General features: G+C 52.4%; 5 protein-coding genes across 5 annotated transcripts; 2 read left to right on the forward strand and 3 right to left on the reverse strand.

The window, feature by feature from the left end:
* Positions 1-318: 318 nt before the first annotated feature.
* Positions 319-2689, forward strand: CTAM01_16483 (uncharacterized protein; the record flags this gene model as incomplete). The annotated part of the gene is made up of 6 exons (XM_060532476.1): positions 319-405; positions 488-575; positions 627-1076; positions 1137-1388; positions 1484-2467; positions 2649-2689. 6 exons carry the CDS (start codon positions 319-321, stop codon positions 2687-2689), a joined length of 1902 nt encoding a protein of 633 aa, XP_060372939.1.
* A 391-nt stretch (positions 2690-3080) lies between these two features.
* On the reverse strand, positions 3081-4215 carry CTAM01_16484 (myo-inositol 2-dehydrogenase; the record flags this gene model as incomplete). The annotated part of the gene is made up of 2 exons (XM_060532477.1): positions 3081-3824; positions 3889-4215. 2 exons carry the CDS (start codon positions 4213-4215, stop codon positions 3081-3083), a joined length of 1071 nt encoding a protein of 356 aa, XP_060372940.1.
* A 1417-nt stretch (positions 4216-5632) lies between these two features.
* CTAM01_16485 (uncharacterized protein) lies at positions 5633-8018 on the reverse strand (the record flags this gene model as incomplete). Its single annotated transcript, XM_060532478.1, has 5 exons — positions 5633-5872; positions 5936-6042; positions 6132-6834; positions 6908-7449; positions 8009-8018. 5 exons carry the CDS (start codon positions 8016-8018, stop codon positions 5633-5635), a joined length of 1602 nt encoding a protein of 533 aa, XP_060372941.1.
* A 2136-nt stretch (positions 8019-10154) lies between these two features.
* CTAM01_16486 (uncharacterized protein) lies at positions 10155-12013 on the forward strand (the record flags this gene model as incomplete). The annotated part of the gene is made up of 4 exons (XM_060532479.1): positions 10155-10654; positions 10708-11220; positions 11282-11682; positions 11745-12013. The coding sequence occupies 4 exons, from the start codon at positions 10155-10157 to the stop codon at positions 12011-12013; spliced, it is 1683 nt and encodes a 560-aa protein (XP_060372942.1).
* An 894-nt stretch (positions 12014-12907) lies between these two features.
* CTAM01_16487 (fungal specific transcription factor domain-containing protein) lies at positions 12908-15330 on the reverse strand (the record flags this gene model as incomplete). The annotated part of the gene is made up of 6 exons (XM_060532480.1): positions 12908-12969; positions 13077-14276; positions 14336-14514; positions 14596-14733; positions 14798-15044; positions 15270-15330. The coding sequence occupies 6 exons, from the start codon at positions 15328-15330 to the stop codon at positions 12908-12910; spliced, it is 1887 nt and encodes a 628-aa protein (XP_060372943.1).
* Positions 15331-18258: the final 2928 nt, after the last annotated feature.

An 18258-nucleotide genomic window follows, 5' to 3' on the forward strand; every position in this document is an offset into this window, starting at 1 on the left:
ACCTCCCCATCCGCCCACCTTGCCGCGTCTATCCTGTACAACGGTTTTCTTTCATCGATCGACTTCACACTCTGCCTTGAGGCCTTATCTTTTACATCCAATTCATTCCTCACCTCTGGTCTCGAATATCTTGTGCATTGTACCACGCCCCAGCGGCCTTTTGCGCGCTATGAAGAGCCCGCCTTGTGAGTATGGCGAAGAAGCCATGGAGGAGTCCGACCTACCATCGTGAGTTCCCCCAAGGGTCTATTTATCTTCACCTTGCTGACGTCCCATAGCCTCTGGGAGACGAAGAACGACGCCGACATTCTTCTTACAATGGGTGCCAGCAAATGGGAACTTCATGACAAGGCGGTACGCGGAAAGAGCGGCTTGATCGACCACATCCTAGAGATGGTTCAGATGGTAAGCTCCTCATGCAGCGTATCGTCTCGCGAGGTCTCGCTTGGCCTTCAGAGTGGCTTTGACTACTAACGGCCGTCTCCAGAAAGAAGGAATGAGAAAGATTCCACTGAAGGAGCGCATGTTCCCTCATTCAGCTCTGAACACAGTCTTGAAGTACTTCTACTTTGGAGGTGAGTGATTTCTTCGGCCTTACGAAGGCGGAGTGTCCTGACCATTAGCAGAAAGCCTGATCACGGAAAAGACTGAAGTGATAGACCTCCTCTCCTTGTACGAGGTGTCCGCGACACTCGGCATTCTCCCTTTGCAAGAGAGGATTGCTTTTCAGGCAGGCTACTTGCTTGGCGAGATCCTCTCCAGTGGCACTGACAGAATGGGAGATTTCTACATCGTCATCGAGGTCATCATTGCCGAGCAGGACGACTTGTGGGTTTTCATGCACGAGGAGATGCAGCGAGCACTTAGCCCCTATCTCCTCAAGCTTCTTCAACAGGACACCTTCGTGGACCTCGTCAAACAGAACCCGGCATTCTGTTTGGAGATTCTTTCCACCGCTGTTGATCGCATCGAGATACTCGAAGACGCTACAAAGGAGGTGACTAGTGTGAAGGGCGCGAGTGACGTCGGCACTCAAGCTGTGATCGAACATGGCAGTGGTATTCCGAGACGTTATGGTAGGTACTTGGTTGTCGAGTATCGGCTCCGCCTTCACTGACACAAAGAAGTCGAAGCAGAAACACAAGCAGACATTCCGCTGCCGCACACCCCGAAAACCATCCCTTCGGCTACAGGTAACGATGACCAGCACCCATGCTCCGACGATGAGACGATTCCTCGGCCCAGAAAGCGCGTATCCATGGTAAATTTGGGCACGGAGTTCATCAGTCGACCGGATGATGCTAAACACTCTTCGCAGTCTATCCCTGGACCGGCGAATAAGTCTAGAACGGCGGAGAAACCCAATCCCACCTCCAAAGATGCCAGAGGTAAGTCCTTTTCTAGCCATTCGGCGAGTTCTGGATCCATTTTCGAAACACTTCGGGATCCTTTTCACACGTTTCACAGGCTGATTGTGCGATAGTGAGCCAAATTCCGCAAGACTTCAAGTTCGACTTTCAGGCAAAGAGCCCCGAGGTCAAGAGTATCTCAACAGGTATCAACCAGAGCCAGGTATGCAGTCTTTCGGCGACGCCGAAAGTGGTCACTGGAAACGGGGCTGTTCCGAATGTTCGCCCTCAATCATCATCATCATCACATGCATCTACTCACTGGGAGTCTTGCAGCGAGGGTGGTGAGAGAGCCGTCCCGGTCACCGAGATGAGCAAATCAATTGCTACGTCTGCCTCTGTCGAGCTTTCATCGCACATTGGTGTAGCGCCAACGTCTCAATCCAAAGATGAGAAGGCACAAGTTGGCTCTGGAAACAAGAAAGACACGATTTTGGGGAATTTATCGTTGAATTTCTCTAGCCATATTCAGGGGGGATGCCTACCAATTTCGCTGCCCGAAGACTCCGGTGCCCGTCAGACCGAGCAGACTGCAGTTCCCGCCAGTTATGAGCGGTCAAGTCGCTCATACGCTTTCAAACGCGACAGCCTCCCTCGAGGCTTCCAGTTCTTCCAGTCCTCTAGTGGACCGCAGCCAGGGCAATGCGATGTCTCTACTAGCAAGGCTGCTTCTAGTCACTCTCAGGAAAATAAGACAGCTGTTACGGGAGTCGTCGAAAGACAGCGAAGAGAATACGTGTTGCGCGGGTCTGAAGTCACACAGACCGAGGGGACATCTGCTCCCGCCATTCCGGAGCGGCCAAGTCGCCCGTACGGCTTCCATAGCGCAGACCTACCACGAAGCTTCAAATTCTCTGAGGGTGCCCAAGGAGAGCACTCCAAAGAGCCGAGTGTCAAAGCATCAGGCAGTAAGACACCTAACACCAAAGCCTCCACCAGCTGCGCTCAGCAGAGTACCTCTTCGTCTTCCCACACCAGAGTGAAGCCGAGCCCTTGGAAAGCCGACAAGGCAACGGCGAAGCAAATGAGAAAAGGACGGCTGATAGTCGAGCCTCCTGGTGAGTTGCCAAAGCCGTTCAACTTTTGGTGGTGCGGGGTTCTGCCTTGCCACTGGCTGCTCTGTTATCCAAAGGCCTTCTTCTCACCATCACCACAGAAATCTCCTCCAGCTCACGAACAAACTTCAACCTCGAAGGGGACAACTTGGAGGAATGCTGCAAACCTTCTTGAAGTTGACAGATCTCCCGAAGTTCATCAGGGAACTCAGTGACGCAGCATAATGCGAGTTTTTGGCCGGGATTCAGTATCCAAAGATACTGTATGAGTACTGGTTGAGCGAGAGGAATGTTAGGAGAGGATGCATTCGAGGACAGAGGCATCCAACACGTGTTTATCGGTACAAGGTATGGAAATCCCTACAGAACATCGCAGAGTATGACTGACATCACCTCAGTGCTGAAGGTTTCCACCCAAGAAACAAACCCTTGTGGATCATGTATCCCTGACAATGATGGTCTGAAGGTATTAAAGTCTCAGAGGGGATGATGATGGAAGAAGCAAGTGAATGTAGTAGAGGCCATCACGGAAGGCATGGCATGATACAGACTTCCCAATGTCAGGGTAGCCTCGTAGATAGATCAAGGCCAAGAAGACCGAATGCAATTTACTGTCCTACAATTGGGCCTTCTCCGTCCGGTTGCCCTGCTCGTCAAACCAGATCTTGGTTCCCTTAATCATTGACTCCTGCAATGCCGCACCGATCTTGACAGCAGCCACTGCTGAAGTCAACTTGATCGGCACAGGCTTATCCTCCAACACGCTCTCGGTAAACTCAATCGCCTCGGTCGTGAAAGCAGCCCTGAAACGATCCCAGTACGTTTGCGGCAGCTCTTGCCGGATGCCTCCCGGTGTGTAAATCTTTACATGGTTCTCCGCCGGCAACAGGTTGACCGACAACTTGCCCTTGGTACCAATAATCTCCGTTGAATCCTCCTGGCCCGCGGCCATCATGCGCGAAGCATACAGATACGCGATGCGCCCATCGTAGAACTCGACCGTGCCAACAGCGTTGTCGCGATCGTTGTGCTTCCGCAAGTCCGGCTCGACGGCTGTGATGCCCACGGCGTGGACGGACTTGACCTTGGTGGTCTCCTCGTCAAAGAACCAGAGCGCGAGGTCAATGTCGTGGATACTGCAGTCGACAAAGATGCCGCCCGAGAACTGAGCGTAGGCGACGAAGAAGCCTGAAGGGTCGAGGACGTCGCAGGTCTGGCTGCGGAGGATGGCGGGACGGCCGATGAGGCCTTGTTGCATCTTTGCGTGGGCGTCGCGGTAGGAGGCGTCGAAGCGGCGGGAGAAACCGCACATTACTTTGAGATCTGGGCGTTTTGCGGCTGTGTCGACGACGGTTTGTGACTGTGGCCGTGTTGTTAGTTCCCTCTCGCGGCACATGTTCAGGTGGGAAGGACAAGACACTTACAACTTCAACAGTGGTGCCCAATGGCTTCTCGCACAAGACGTGCTTGCCCTTCTCAATGGCCTTGTTGGCTTGCTCGGCGTGGACAGAGGTCGCGGACGCCACGCAGATGGCCTCTAGGCCTTTGTGGGCGAGCATGTCGTCGTAGAACTCGTAGACGGTGACGCCGTGGGGGGCGAGGTTCTCGGCGGCCCATTGGCGCTCACCAGCGTCGGGGGAGCTGACGGCGACGAGGGTTGCGCGGGGCACGTTTTGGTGGAAGTTGAGAGCGTGGCGCTTGCCCATGCGGCCGAGGCCTGCGACGCCTACTTGGAGCTTCTTGGTTGACATTTTGCTTTCTTTGCGGTTCTGGTGACGTTTCGTGCGGTGATTGCTGAGGTGGTCGGAGTGTGGTCCGGTGTTAGGGGTTTGACTTGTGATCGTGGGGACGGTGGCGTGCGGTCTATGTCTATGTCTATTTTCTCTGGTATGCAAATCGAACGGGGGCTGGACGAGCGTGAGGGTATCAAAGATGGTAGAATGTACGAATAATGGCGGTGACGAGGACCGGTGGGATGCTCCTCCTCTCTAGTCTGAGACAACTGGCGCAAATGTACAACCTGGGAGAAGTCGAAAGGTACCGAGGACGGCTTAACATAGCTCTACGAACAATCAGGGACCTCTGGTGTCTTATATCCCACAGCTTTTCATACGGAACCTCACCGTCCTCGGAGCTCTATCGGAAACCATTTCCCGACACGAATAAAGAGCTCCATCGCGGGGCAGCTCTGACGCTGTTGAGGGGACCATCTCATGCCAATTGACCAGTGGGAAAGTGGAAGCGCATGTCGGAATCCCACAAAAGCGCGCCCAGGAGTCAAGACGCGTCGAGGAGCCCACGTGAACTTGCAGCAATGCTGAGCTGTAAGAAAGCTTTGAGGCATCTCGAAACTTGGCTTGCAACCGGTGTAAGACAGCCCACTTTCCCCATTGTGCGAATGAGGCAGGTGGGGGGTTGGAAATGAACAAAAAAGAGCTTCGCATTGGTTGCCCGTTCCATCGGGGTAAGTTTCCCCGAATCTCGAATTGGCGTCTGCGGTAATTTTGTCCGGTCTTTATGTCTTACGGGCAGATTACGTGAACGAGACCGAGCTCCGCGTATGAGCTCGCCACCATGCGACTAAGTATTGTACATTACGGATATACCCCAATATCCCAAAGCTAAAGAAGAAACTAAGAAAAAACTTGTTGAATATGTTAGGAACCTGGGGCAGCCGACAAGTGTGCGTTCCAGAACTGGTCATGCCCTGCATGTGTCACGATCGCGTAGGTAATACGTGATTACCCGCATTGCGGATACGGGGTAATGTCCGTGTAGATTGAGTCTTTCTGATCCTCCGCATTGCCTAAATTCGCTCTGTCGGGATCACCAGATTCCTTCCCCGTACTTCACCCCCCTCCCCTTTCCCTGTCCTTGGTGCCGGTTTCCTGGGGTACGGGGTAATGAGGGGGACCAGATGACCGGAAATGAAGTCGTTTAGTCCTGTCTGTACGTGCGTGCCCTTGTGTCCATGTTTGTTTTGGAATCATCGTCGTGATTATCAGCCATCCACAATAAGACATGTAGGCACACCTGCAGGCAATTACCGGAATCCTAATCCCGATCTTTTCATGTAATATGCTGTGACTAAAGACACAAAAAACATCAACGTGGTATTACTGCAAGGTACAGTAGGCAACTATGTTGAGTACTCAAAGACATATTCAGTCATGAATCGTCCTCCCACCCCCACGCCCTCTTCAAGTGTGACTGTGCCGAAGCAGTGGGCCACATGTGCTCAACATCCGTCTTGACCAGAATATCCAATAGTGCTTTTTGCTCGGCATACTCGACGAACCTGTCCCCGCACGCCGTAACACCCATACAGGCCGTGAACATGGCTGGTATCGTTTGCTTGTTTGATAGCGCGGCGCCACATAGTTCTCGGACTTGCATACGAATGTCGTTCTTAAGGTTCCCATGTTAGCTAGTTCTCAGGTCGAGATTGGTAGAATGATCGGGACCGCTTACATCTAGTTTTTTCCGAGCTCGGATTCGACTAGGTCCTATCTTGGGAATGCTCTCGTCGTGGCACATCAAGAGCGCTCGTGCTAACGCCCCATGCACATTTCCGATCACTAGGCTATGTTAGTGGGCTCGTTCACTATGTTGCCACGAGCAAAGACTGGAAAATAAGTCCTAGCTTCAGGGAAGGGAGAAGACTAACCGACTGCATGATTAATGTAAAAGATTTGCGGAAACACCAAGCCTGAAGCAAGGTCCGGCTCAGAGTACGCGATAGGCAGCCAAGAAAGCGGCCTCGCGCGTAGCCAGTTATAGTCATACTCAACCAGCCGCTGATACTCACTCTTGCGGTTCTCCACCTCGCCAAAACAAAACTGCACCACCTCGGCGCAGTGCACGACGATGCGATTCGCCCAGCAATCGTCATCAGCCGGCGAAAAGGACCGGTCAATGAAGAGGTGGTCGAGCTTGACCTTGATCGGCCGCTGCGTCGCAAACGCCATGGTAATTTCCTGCCGGAGGCCTACCCAGAACGAAGCCTGTCGGAGGGAGCTCGGCGGGTCGAGGGCGGATGCGTTTTGCGTGTTCATGAAGAGCTGGATGCCGAGAAGATGGCCCTCGTGGTCTGTTCCTATGAGCGGGACATCGAGCTCTTCAAGGGTGCGGAGGAGGATTGTCGCCGCGAGGAGGTCATCGTTCGTGAGGGCCGACGAGTCGTTTGAGATGGTAGTGAGGTGTTTGAGGCATTCTTGGTGGTAGCGGTCCGAGGCGTAGGGGTCATACTGTTCATGGAGGCTGAGGTGGCGGGAGGAGAGGGCGAAGATTGCGTTGAGGAGGGTTGGACATGTTGTTGCTCTTCGGGGAACGACGATTGCAAAGTGCCGTCTTGCGTCGCATAGATCGAACTGGAAGGGGGGTTAGAACAGCCGTGGAGTTGCCAGATCATACTCCTAAGGTAAAAAGCGTATGACCACTCACCCAGGTGCACATGTACTCTAGATAGTACTTCATCAACCTCACCTCATGAGGCTGCGTGAAAGGAAACACGACATCGTCATGATGCTCAAAATTGGCTAGCCCGAGAGTTGACCCAGATGGAATAGCGCTGTAAACAGATGGCAAAGTTGTTGGTGTCTGCACCTGCACCTCTCTCCAACTCGCAGCCGGCGTAGAGGCGGGTTGGCTGTGAGGACTCGGGACTAGAAGCCGGGCATCACGATAATCTCGGCTATGCGAGTCGATGATGGGAGCCGGGGATGCGGATGCGGCGTCATCGGGTTGCCGCTGTTCTCGGCGTCGTTGTTGTTCTAGATCCACCAACAGCGCGGATGATGATAATGATGAGCCAGGATCAGGATGTGTCGCTGGCAGTGGTACCCGCCGACCCTCCGCCTGTGCAAGCTGCGGCTGTAGTGCTGCCGGTGGATGGAGTTGCAGTTGCGCTTGTGGTTGCGGCGGCGGGCTGCCGTGTTCAGACCAATAAAGAGCCTCAAGTTCCTGGGTTTCATCGACAAAGTGTACTATGTGACCGAGTTAGGCAATTTTGACAGGAAATAAACGATGTCGGGATAAGCTTCGTTCCAAGATGATTCCGAACAAGGCATTTCTCGCCGTTTTTGCTCGTAGATCTCCTCCTCATTTTCCCCAACTTCTCCAACTTGCAAGGTCTTGGAGGTGGGACTGATAAACTTACATCGCCGCGGATAGGGCACCCACGTCTGCTCCGTAGCGCTCGGCGTCCTAAATCAGCGAGACAAAACCCATAGTAAGCGATCAGCGTTCCCGCAAAAAAGAAAAGCAGTACAATATGGCGCATTACGGAGTCTAGAGTTGCAGATTCGTTCCCGTGACGAAAACGAAATGGGGGTACAACGTATTGTAGTGGTAAACGGGGCGGGCGAGACCATTATCTCGGTTCCGCTTTGCGTAAATCTTGACTCTTGCTTCACCAATGTCGCAACTCGCACATTGTGTAGGATAATTCGCAAATGAGCGGGGAGCGACTGGGGTGCCACAGAGCCAAGTATAAGTTTGCCAGAGTTGATGATAGGGAATGAGAGGAATTCGGCCGTCACTTACTCAGTGGCATGCTTGAATCGAATTGCGGGGGCCGGAATACAGTCCTTGCCAGTTGCTCTGCATCGAATACATGATTTCAAGTAGACGTCGGGCCGAGCAGAAGATGGAGACGCATCGTCATCTGTGCTCCACGCGCATTTGAGATGTTGCTTTTTGCAAGTCTATTGTTCATGTTTATTAGCTTTGGAGTTGAGTATGTCCGCCAACGTAGGTACGGTGGGAGTCGGAATGGGATGCAAAGTACGACCGGCAGGCAGTCCAGTTTGGTCATCTCATCCCACAGATTCCACATCGCCAACCCCAGATATCTCAGTCAGCAGCAATTCCACAACTTCTGATTGCTTAGGCGAAATCCGGGGTAGAACACGGATCACGGAGGGTCGGGCGTGGGCGACAAACTCTGGGGAAATGGGGTGAAGAGCCAAAGCGAATAGCGCCGACTTACCAGACATGTCGTCGACATGATTTGACTCCCACCTCTTTCAGTCTCTTTTCGTCCTGCCTTGTCGCAGTTTCGTGAAATTGAGACGATCACGACGGTGTAGGGAAGTTGGGGGATAAAAGCATTTCCTCCTTGGTGAATTCAGGAAATCTGTGCATCGGGGCAAGCTGCTTGTTAGTGTAAAAGAGGAAGAAAGCTCCTAGCCTCTCACCCTAGGCCCTACAGCCGTCGGTGAGGCTCCTTCGGTTCAAATTTCCACGCCAACCATGTCCTGGCCTCCTCCTCCTAGCCTATGACGAAAGTGTTAATGCAGGTTGGAAATGGCCCCTGACTCGTGTTGGGGAGAGGCCACCCCCTGGTCGGCCAGCCCCCATCCAAATCCATGGAGGCTCGGCACTGCAAATCCACGGCCAGATTCCGGAGTATTCTGGTATTTCGAGACATAGCGCACAGAAACCCCACCTAACCCGTCAATTCCCCACGGGCAACTCATCTGCGAGAATCTTCTGACAGGCGGCCCCTGTACTGCGTGGAAACCGCGTTCTTATCAGCTTGGAATTGCCAGAAGCACGCAGAAGACTCTAATCATGTGCAGCCAGTATCTTGTCCTCTTCGACGTCCTTCTATAGTCCCACCTAGGTACTCCGTGGTCGATGGTCGAACGGTGCCTGGAAGGGCGCACATCGTCTGTTGAGTTTTGTCATCGAACTTGATCTCGAACGCGTCTTCAATTCTTCGCAAACACCCCCAAAACTCCAACTGCCAAGTTCTCCAAATACCGTGGGGCTGACGAGGGCGGGCATAACCCCGGCCGTATTCTGTCTCTCGCTGGTTCGTCGTCAGTGCCTGAATTCGTCCTCTCTGCCGGACGGATGGCCGAGGGGTGCCCCATGCTGTCCGTGTTTGTCTCTCTTCTTCCCACCCCCGTATTTGGTGTAGCGTGAGTCGTGATTGGCGTCTCCGCGCAAGGAACGCTGGAAGCCTGACACGGTTTCCCCAATATCCCCAGAAAACCCATCTTTGAAGCACACCCCGCGATTTAGCGGCTCCTCCACGTCCATTCTTGACCAACTAGCATCCGGCCATTGGTCGTGGTACTCGTGGCGGCTATTGTGCGCAAGCGTATCCGTAGCGTTCCTCTTCCCCATCCCGTCCTGTCCTCTCCCCCCCGGTGTCCACCTTTGTCACTCATCAAGGCTCGGCGTAAACAAGTATCTACGGCTTTCCAAAGATGTGGATCCCCCCAACCGTGCCCCCTAGGCCGTCAATGAATCTACTTGACGGGCGTAGTCGGGATGGCTTGGCCATGGGCCAGGCGGTGGCCCCGAAAGTCTCAGAGTTCTATAAAGACGACGTTGCGTGCCATGTTTGACGTTGATCTCGACTCCCTCTCCTGCGACTCAGGCGGGTTCGACCAAAGCTTCTTCCTTCTTCTTCAGTGATACCCCTCCCGATTTCTTCTATTCCAGTTTCATCAGACTGAACCGGTCTGTCGGATTCGTGTAACCCAAAGTTCGTCCCTGGCTCATCCAGTGCAACTCCAGAACCTCAACCTCACGGCTCAGTCCGAGTGAGTTCATCCCAAGGGCCCCTATACACCAGCTTAGTCACAAACCTGTTTCACTACACCACATCCATACAGCGAATTATGAAAACTTTGTCGAACTCCCCTCATACTGACGTTTCCACAACAACAGCTCAAAGATGGGTGCACGATCAACCTCCGCCTCCGAGGTGGAGAAGTCCTCAACCAACTACCCAGGCGCCTCTACCGAGCAACAAGAGACCGTCCTCTCCGATGCCTCCCTCGAGCCATACGGACCCTCTGGCTTCAGGGGAATCTTCGCATCCCACTATGTAGCTCTCTGCGCTGCCTTCTCGGCAATCGGTGGTCTCCTCTTCGGTTACGATCAGGGTGTTATTTCAGTTACCCTGGTCATGGACCAGTTCCTCGAGCGTTTCCCAGAGGTATCTGACCACGCTGCTGGCTCTGGCTTCAAGAAGGGTCTCATGACTGCCATGATCACTTTGGGTGCCTTTATTGGTGCCATGAACCAGGGTTGGCTTGCCGACATGATCTCCCGAAAGCGATCCATTATGGTTGCTGTTGTCATCTTCACCATTGGCTCCTCCATCCAGACTGCGGCTGTCAACTACGATATGCTCGTTGGAGGTCGTTTCATCGGAGGTTTGGGCATTGGCATGTAAGTTTCGTCAATTTCCCCTTTTTGAACATATCGAATACTGACAATTCTAGGCTTTCCATGGTCGTCCCCCTCTACATCTCCGAAATTTCACCTCCCGAAATCCGCGGTTCTCTCCTCGTGTTCGAGCAACTTTCCATCGTCTTCGGCATTGTCGTAGCCTTCTGGATCACCTACGGCACCAAGGACATTCCCAACCACTGGTCCTGGCAGCTTCCCTTCCTCATTCAGATTCTCCCCGGTCTCTTGCTCGGATTCGGCGCCATCTTCCTCCCCTACTCCCCTCGCTGGCTGGCATCCAAGGGCCGCGAAGAAGAGGCCCTCTTCAACCTGGCCAAGCTCCGCGTTCTTCCCGATACCGACCCGCGCGTCCGCCGTGAATGGATGGAAATCGTCTCCGAGGCTCGCTTCCAGTCCTCGATTCTCGCTGAACGCCACCCTACACTCGTCGGAGGCGGTAGCATTGCCAGCACTATCAAGCTCGAGTTTGTTGCTTGGGGAGATTGCTTCAAGAAGGGATGTCTGAGACGTACGCACGTTGGTGCTGGTCTCATGTTCTTCCAGCAGTAAGTTCATGTTACAGTGACAAAGAGTCGATGTTTGAAGGTCTGACTAATATTTCGATAGATTTGTCGGAATCAACGCCTTGATTTACTACTCACCAACTCTGTTTGCGACGATGGGACTCGACCACAACATGCAGCTGATCATGTCCGGAGTTCTTAACTGTGTTCAGCTGGTCGGTGTTATCCCCAGTCTGTGGACCATGGATCGGTTCGGACGTAGATCGCTGCTGTTGACGGGTGCCGTGGGCATGACGATCTCGCAGGCCGTCATCGCTATTCTTGTCGGGCTGTACTCGAACGACTGGCCCAGCCATACTACTCAGGGATGGGTCAGTGTGGCTTTCTTGCTGATGTACATGTTTGTCTTTGGCGCAACATGGGGACCTGTGCCCTGGGCTTTGCCCTCCGAGGTGTTCCCTTCATCGCTCAGAGCCAAGGGCGTTGCCATCTCTACTTGCTCCAGTAAGTTGATAACGGCCTCTTGCCATTCAGCCCTATTTCATTTGCTGACACTTATCTTCCAGACTGGATCAACAACTTCATCATCGGTCTCGTTACTCCTCCCCTGGTCCAGGGCACCGGTTTCGGCGCATACGTCTTCTTCGCTGCTTTCTGCCTCCTGGCATTCGTTTGGGTTTGGTTCTGTGTGCCGGAGACGAACGGAAAGACTCTTGAGCAGATGGACGAGGTGTTTGGTGACCGCACTGGACTTGACGACGTGGCGAAGAAGAACCAGATCTTCCGGGAGGTTGTGGATGAGCAGACCCATGCCACGGTTACTCTGTCAGCTTAGATACTTCTGAGTGATATAGAGAGGAAGCAAATGATACTGAATGTAGCAATCAGTGGTACTACTTTTGGTACTCAAGAGACGACTCACAATACGATGATGTTTAGATCTACCCATGGCTTCTTCGTGTGAAGTATGAAGTTTACGTCAGCGTAAAGGATGGGGAATATGGTTACCTAAGTGTGATAGAGCAGGTATCCCCTTTTAGAATATTTGTTCCATTAGTAAGTGAGTATACCACGGTCTTCCGGCTTCTTGAAACATACGCAAGATGGTGCCCCGCTAACCTGGAAAATCAGGCAAAGTTGGCAAGTCCTGAACTTCACCTGGGTGTCCTTACCATTCACCTTGGGATGAAAGGTGTCTCCTGGTTGTTTGTGCCCCTCCTTGCGCCGCCAAACTCCCGCAATCCTTCCGAAGTCATACTGGCGATGGCCTAACGGCATGATTTCGGTTGTGAGGGCCACTGTTCGAACCGGTGTTCCGTAACAGTTCGGCTTCATTTCTTCGATCAGGGAACAATGCTTCCTTGCTTTCAATAACTTGATATCTTAGATGTCACATCTGTAGTGTGACCAAACATTGAGATGGTCAGGCTAATTCTCAATGAATTTCTCAAATGAAACAGATAGAACGATAGTTGGGTATGTTGGCTTGCTTTAAAACTATAATACAGAGAAGTTTTGATATTGTACAAATGTGCCTTCTGCCTGATATATCGGACCTGCCGTAGTGACAGCGCTGGGGACAATGTCATAAGTCAGTGGCTCATCTGCTCCTCTTCCTCCGAACCCTTCCACGCCACTCCAGTTGTTCCGCTCTACGGTAGAGGTTGCCCCTTGTTGGGATATTGGTGAAGTGAGCTGGGATGAAGTTGAGGGTCCAAGCATCGGTGTGCTATGGGTAACGATTTGCCTTGGTGTCCCGTCCTGAAACCCCGGCCAAGCTGGCAATGGCCTCTGAGAGACGGGTGCGTTTGTTGCGAATGAGTATGTTTGCGTCATGGGAGTACTATCTGAGTAGGACCGTGAATGACCTTGGGTCGATCCCATTCGCTGCCCCATACTGGTGCTTGTCGCCATGACAGGTATCTTGACGCCGGCGTGGCTAGGGTTCGGGCCCCACGGTCCCGGTGGCATTCCTCCTATCTTTCTGGGACCAATATCGGAGGTTTCTGGCGGATATGACTGTGAGAGTATGCTCGATGGCAGTGGACCGAAACGGAAGCCTTGGATTCGCTGGCGTACTTCGACGGGGTATCTGTTGAAGAACTTGTTCGTTTGCGAGGGGATGTAGCCAGCTGTACCCTTCCCTAACAACTTTGCATGCTCTTTCGTGAGCTCTTCGAGGTACGCTCTAGACGATCGAGAAGATTCGGCCTCGTTGCCGATTGCCGAGAGCTGGTATAGGCACTTGCTAACGAGTTCGGAAGAAGACGAAAAGGTCTCTGCTGCCATCGGAGAGCCGGCGAACGAAGGAAGTCCGATTCCAGCGCCTTGGTCTTGGCGGTCGTTGGTATAGTGCATCCCGTGGACGTGAATCGTTCCGGCCGTGAAGATGCAAAAGGAAATGAACGCCGGGAGTTCCAGCAACTTTGTCTGCATGGCGTGGTCGATCAGCTCAATGATTGCCGTGGCGTGTCGGAAGGCGACTTCCGTTGCCTCGATCACCCAGTGTTGTATCATCATGGCCCCGGCCGGCTCGCTAAGGTGCAAGGGGAGAAGCGGGCGGTAGATGAGGCAGTGCACCAGGTGGTAGATGATTTGGCACTCGAGCATGGTGTTTGCTTCTGCTCCTCTCGGGTCTTGGTAGAGGTAGTCCGGGTTGCGGCTGATTTCTGCCGCCCATTGGTCGAGATCATGCCGGATCTTGTGGCGATGTGCGAATGCTGCTTGTGTTGTTGGGTCCGTCACGAGCAGGTATCTGTTGGCGTCGGAAAGGATGTGGGCGACCCATACCATCTTCTGTAGCCCGTTGTCTGGGTTGTCTGCGCGTTCGCTTGGAGGCTCGCATTCGACCGTCAAAGAGCACTCGTTGTTTGGTGGCCAGCCAGCCGGTGAGGCTTGTCTGGACGACTGGATAGTCGTTTTGACGAGGGCATCGTCAATGAGTGAGGGTCTCTCGAGCCATGTTGATACGAAAACATTCATCACGTAGCAGGTGCAGAACAACCTCCTCCTCATCTTGCCCTGCGTATGGTTGTAATCGTCGTGTTGTTCTGATCCTTGGTACAACTCGAGCGCCAGGACTACGCCCACAGCTTGAGCTTCGGTTTTTCCGTTAGTTCAGTGTAAAGGAAAACGATCACACTCTCTCAACACTCACAAAGTACGCTGTAGGCTTTACGGCCGTTCCCCATTGCCGCAAAAGCTGTCACTAGCAACAGCAAAGCCTGACAGTTTTCGATTGTAGTGTCTCCTAAGTCTATGTCCTTGAGAGCCCAAGAGGCGTACGTTTCTGCGGGAACATGGCTGCTTGGCCCTCTACCGGGCTGTTCTGAAAATCTACTTTCATGTCAGGTTCATATGGTTTTAGTATCCTGATGGTTGCAAATCTACCTACTTGACACTGCACAAATAGCGTACAGTAACGACTTTGGCATCTTGTTGTTTCTCAGCTTCTGTCTAGTGACCTCCTCGTCAAGGATACGGTACGGATTGCGGTGGAAGTGCGTAAAATAGGTGTCCACTAAGCCTTCTGCATTGATGATGAATGGGAACTCACTAGCTCTTTGTCAGTCGGGTAGGTCCTTGGAAAAGTCGATGGATGTGAGATCGTTCTACATACTTATTGGCCCCAAAGCTTCCTTCGTGAAAAGCACTGTAGGGAGAAACATCTGATGATGCAGAGCCACAAGGATCGGCACTGTTGTTGCTGCTGTAGACATACAGTTCGTTGAAATCGGCTGGAATAGCATCGGAACCAGGCGGGGTTGGGGTCTTGTCGGATTTGAGGAGCTCTTCGAGGCCATCGATTCGTTTGATCAAAGCACTTAGCGACTCTTTCTTGGGACCTCTCTTTTTTGGAACACCCTCTGGATTATGGTTTAGTTGCTCTGATGCACAGCGACAGTGATGATGGATGCTGTAGTTTACCATAGAAACATGACCTCTGATAGAGTTGACAGACTCCACACGCTGGTAACGCTCTGTCGCATTTGATCTGCATGAGTGCGGGACGCCGATCAGAAAACAATCTTATCGGCGGCAGTGGAAACAAAATACCTTGCGAACTTGACATGGCTTGCAATTCATCACACCCCGTGATGTCTTGGTAGCTGGGCTGTCCTGAGGACTCTGCGATTGTTTTGTGCCCGACATGTTTGCACAGGATAACGTCCGTTGTGCAATGAAGTGATCTCGACAGCCGAAAAAGTGCCAACCGTCATCCCAATCGAGTTCAAAAGTGTGCCGACACGGTCGATAATAAGTGTGGCTGATGTTTGGCTTCCAGGCTGGTCCAAAACATCACATCCAGGCTGAATCGAGGGCGATGAAATCCATGGGTCGTGTTCCGGCACCTACATTCCCGGGTGGGACGCTTGTTTTATGAAGTCATGTATTGTCTTCGCGGTATTTTCTCCAAGTAGTTACTCAACCCCCTCGCTGTGATACCAATTGCACATGGGGAAACTTCAGATGAGCTTATCCTCTCCCCTGAGCTTTCCTCGTTGAAACTGTCTTCACACCGCGGCCTGGTGGGGGTGGGCTTGGGAAAACAAACATGTTCGCTAGGGCCAGGGACCGCCCAGCATCGCTGTTCAAAGGTTGGGCCAGATGAAGTAGCCCCCTAGAAGAGCTCCAGAATCAAACGTTACCTTGTATGCAGTAGTGTTGTGTTCAGAACTTCAGAGGGGCTTGCGTCGCTAACCGCTGGGATGGCACAGACATGTCTGCCATCTGTGACGACTGACGTCTTGTGACAAGTGGCTAAGTGTCAATACATCAACTTCAGATGAAGCAGACTGAGACGAGTGTAAGGTGCCTAGTCCATCCACGGAATGATGATGAGGTACTCTTTTTCACGATTTGCGTCTTTTGGGAACCAGCCATGCCCTGGTATCTACCATCCCGTTGATTGCCGCGTCACCGTGAACGCGGTTAGTGCACATCATTCCTCGGTTGTGCCCAGCAGTTCTTCTCCGCATGTGAGCAGATCATAACAATCGATCGCTAAAGAAGTCAAAGTTGACACCGCGCGGGTGGGCAACCTGCCATTCGATAGTTTCACGGTAGATAATGTTGCAACGCCTCGTCGTATGCGGGGCTCAAGCGAAGTCCATGTCGAACTGGTAACCATTCAGAGATAGTTGTTAGTAAGATGAGGTGCCGAAATTACCCACCTAGGTTAGTAGTAAATAAGGGCACTGCTGTTGCTTAGACAAAATGCATCACATCCGGACCGATTGCGAGTCGACTCTTTGGTCTTTGGCCATGACTTTGGTAAATTGCTGCCTGCGTGAAGTCTTCTCAACAATTCAACATGACCTGATCTTCAACCATGATTCCATTCCGACAAGCGAGCTTTGGGCATCTGTGGATCTCCTAAAAAGGTTATTTCACTTGTAGATCACGACCCAACCCTACGGACTGAGGCTTAGAGATCAACAAAAGGTCTTAACTGACAGTGTTATTGAATCCGAGCACAAATCACATCGGGGCAGAGGCACCCAGTTTCAGTTCCCGTGTTCTAACACCACCTTGGGCGCGTGCAACCTCATGCTACTCGCAACGAATCTTGGCCCGCCCAAGAGTTGAAAGCAGTCGGTTGTTTCCGCTTATTACGAAGAGAAGGGTTTCCTGTCAGCTGTCATCCTAAACTCGTGGCAGCTCCGGCGTATCGATTCACGAGACGCTTGGCAGAAAAAGAGTATTGGTCCCGAAGGATCAAATAAGCTTGTTGCAGGTTGGGAGCATGGAAGGTCCATGACCAGATTCATAAACCTGAGACAGGAACGCGGCGATCGGTCTGGGAGCTCCCGGCTATCGACCAGGGGCTCTGTGAGCTGTCTACTAATGTCTTCTCCGTCGGCGTTTTGGGGGGAGAAATTCCGATGTGATCCGGTTTTTGGTATATTGCCCATTCCACTTGTAGTGTCGCACACTCCATTGTCGTCTCGACGAGTAGCTAAAACATGCTCACTCGCGGACTTGGGATGGCGTTGAAAGGGGAGCGCGGTATTCGTTCGGGCACAGCGCCCGAATGCTGCTGTATTCAACCGATAGGCCGCCGGGCTTCGAGCTCCCCCGCCGCCGAATATGGGGTATCATTGAAGTAAGGACTCCGCCCCCGAGCTGCTGTCTCTTTCTGTGCCGGGTGATCCGCTTCGTAAGGAGGCCTCTCCGACCGCGCAACTACATGTAACTCGGTCTGCAGCTACCGGATGGTTTAAGACGTGCACTCGGCCGAGCCACATTAGTGTTGACTTGATATGCACGACTTCTGATGTCGTGCCTTCGAGCCTGCATGTGGTATATGCTCATACTAATCACAAAATAGGCTTCCGGGTCTTTCAGACACCACAACATGGTAGGTGCATGTGTAATACCCCACGCAGTTAATCTCTGAGTTTGGGCTGACATTGAGGCGCTCGAGCAACCTCACCTTACTGACACACGCTCGGAGCTGAGACCCGACGCAGATGCCACATAGAATCAGCTTCTCCGCCTGTCTTCAAGGCTGTCATGTCAGTCCGGTACACTAAGGTATGTCAAGACCATGTTGGGATGAGGACGTTTGACATGTCAGACGCCAGTGCGTCGGGCCAAAAGGTACCGGAGAACTTCACATCGTGACTCTGACTAGTTTCGTCTCTTTTCATAAGACATCCCACGGCTTGGCAAATTGATTCATTTCTTTCTTCCAGCAATTGGGACTTCACGACTTTGATCGCAAAGGCGTTGATGCTACACATGGTTCCTCAAGATTGCCGCCATCTAAGATTCTGCAAAGGAAGGTTACCATCGGCACTTTAGGCTGCTAAACTGAAGTCGCGACTAAAACGATTAAGGACTCTAGTGGGTTCTACTGGCGCTCTAGGGGCTTCGATTGCAGGGAAAGAAGAACAGACCTTAGCGTTGCGTCCAGCATTGTGATCCGCGTCAAAATTTGAGTAAACTGTTCAAGCCAGGGTTTAATCCTCGAGGGTTTTTCGGGCCTTCTCTTGCATCAATGATCATACGATCGTTAACACTTTTTTGACGCGGTTCCATCCTATGAAAAGTCTGTTCGCGGCCTCAATATTTGGA

Source organism: Colletotrichum tamarilloi (genome assembly GCF_030869305.1).
Source record: "Colletotrichum tamarilloi strain Tom-12 chromosome Unknown Scaffold_227.1, whole genome shotgun sequence".
Classification (NCBI taxonomy): domain Eukaryota; kingdom Fungi; phylum Ascomycota; class Sordariomycetes; order Glomerellales; family Glomerellaceae; genus Colletotrichum; species Colletotrichum tamarilloi.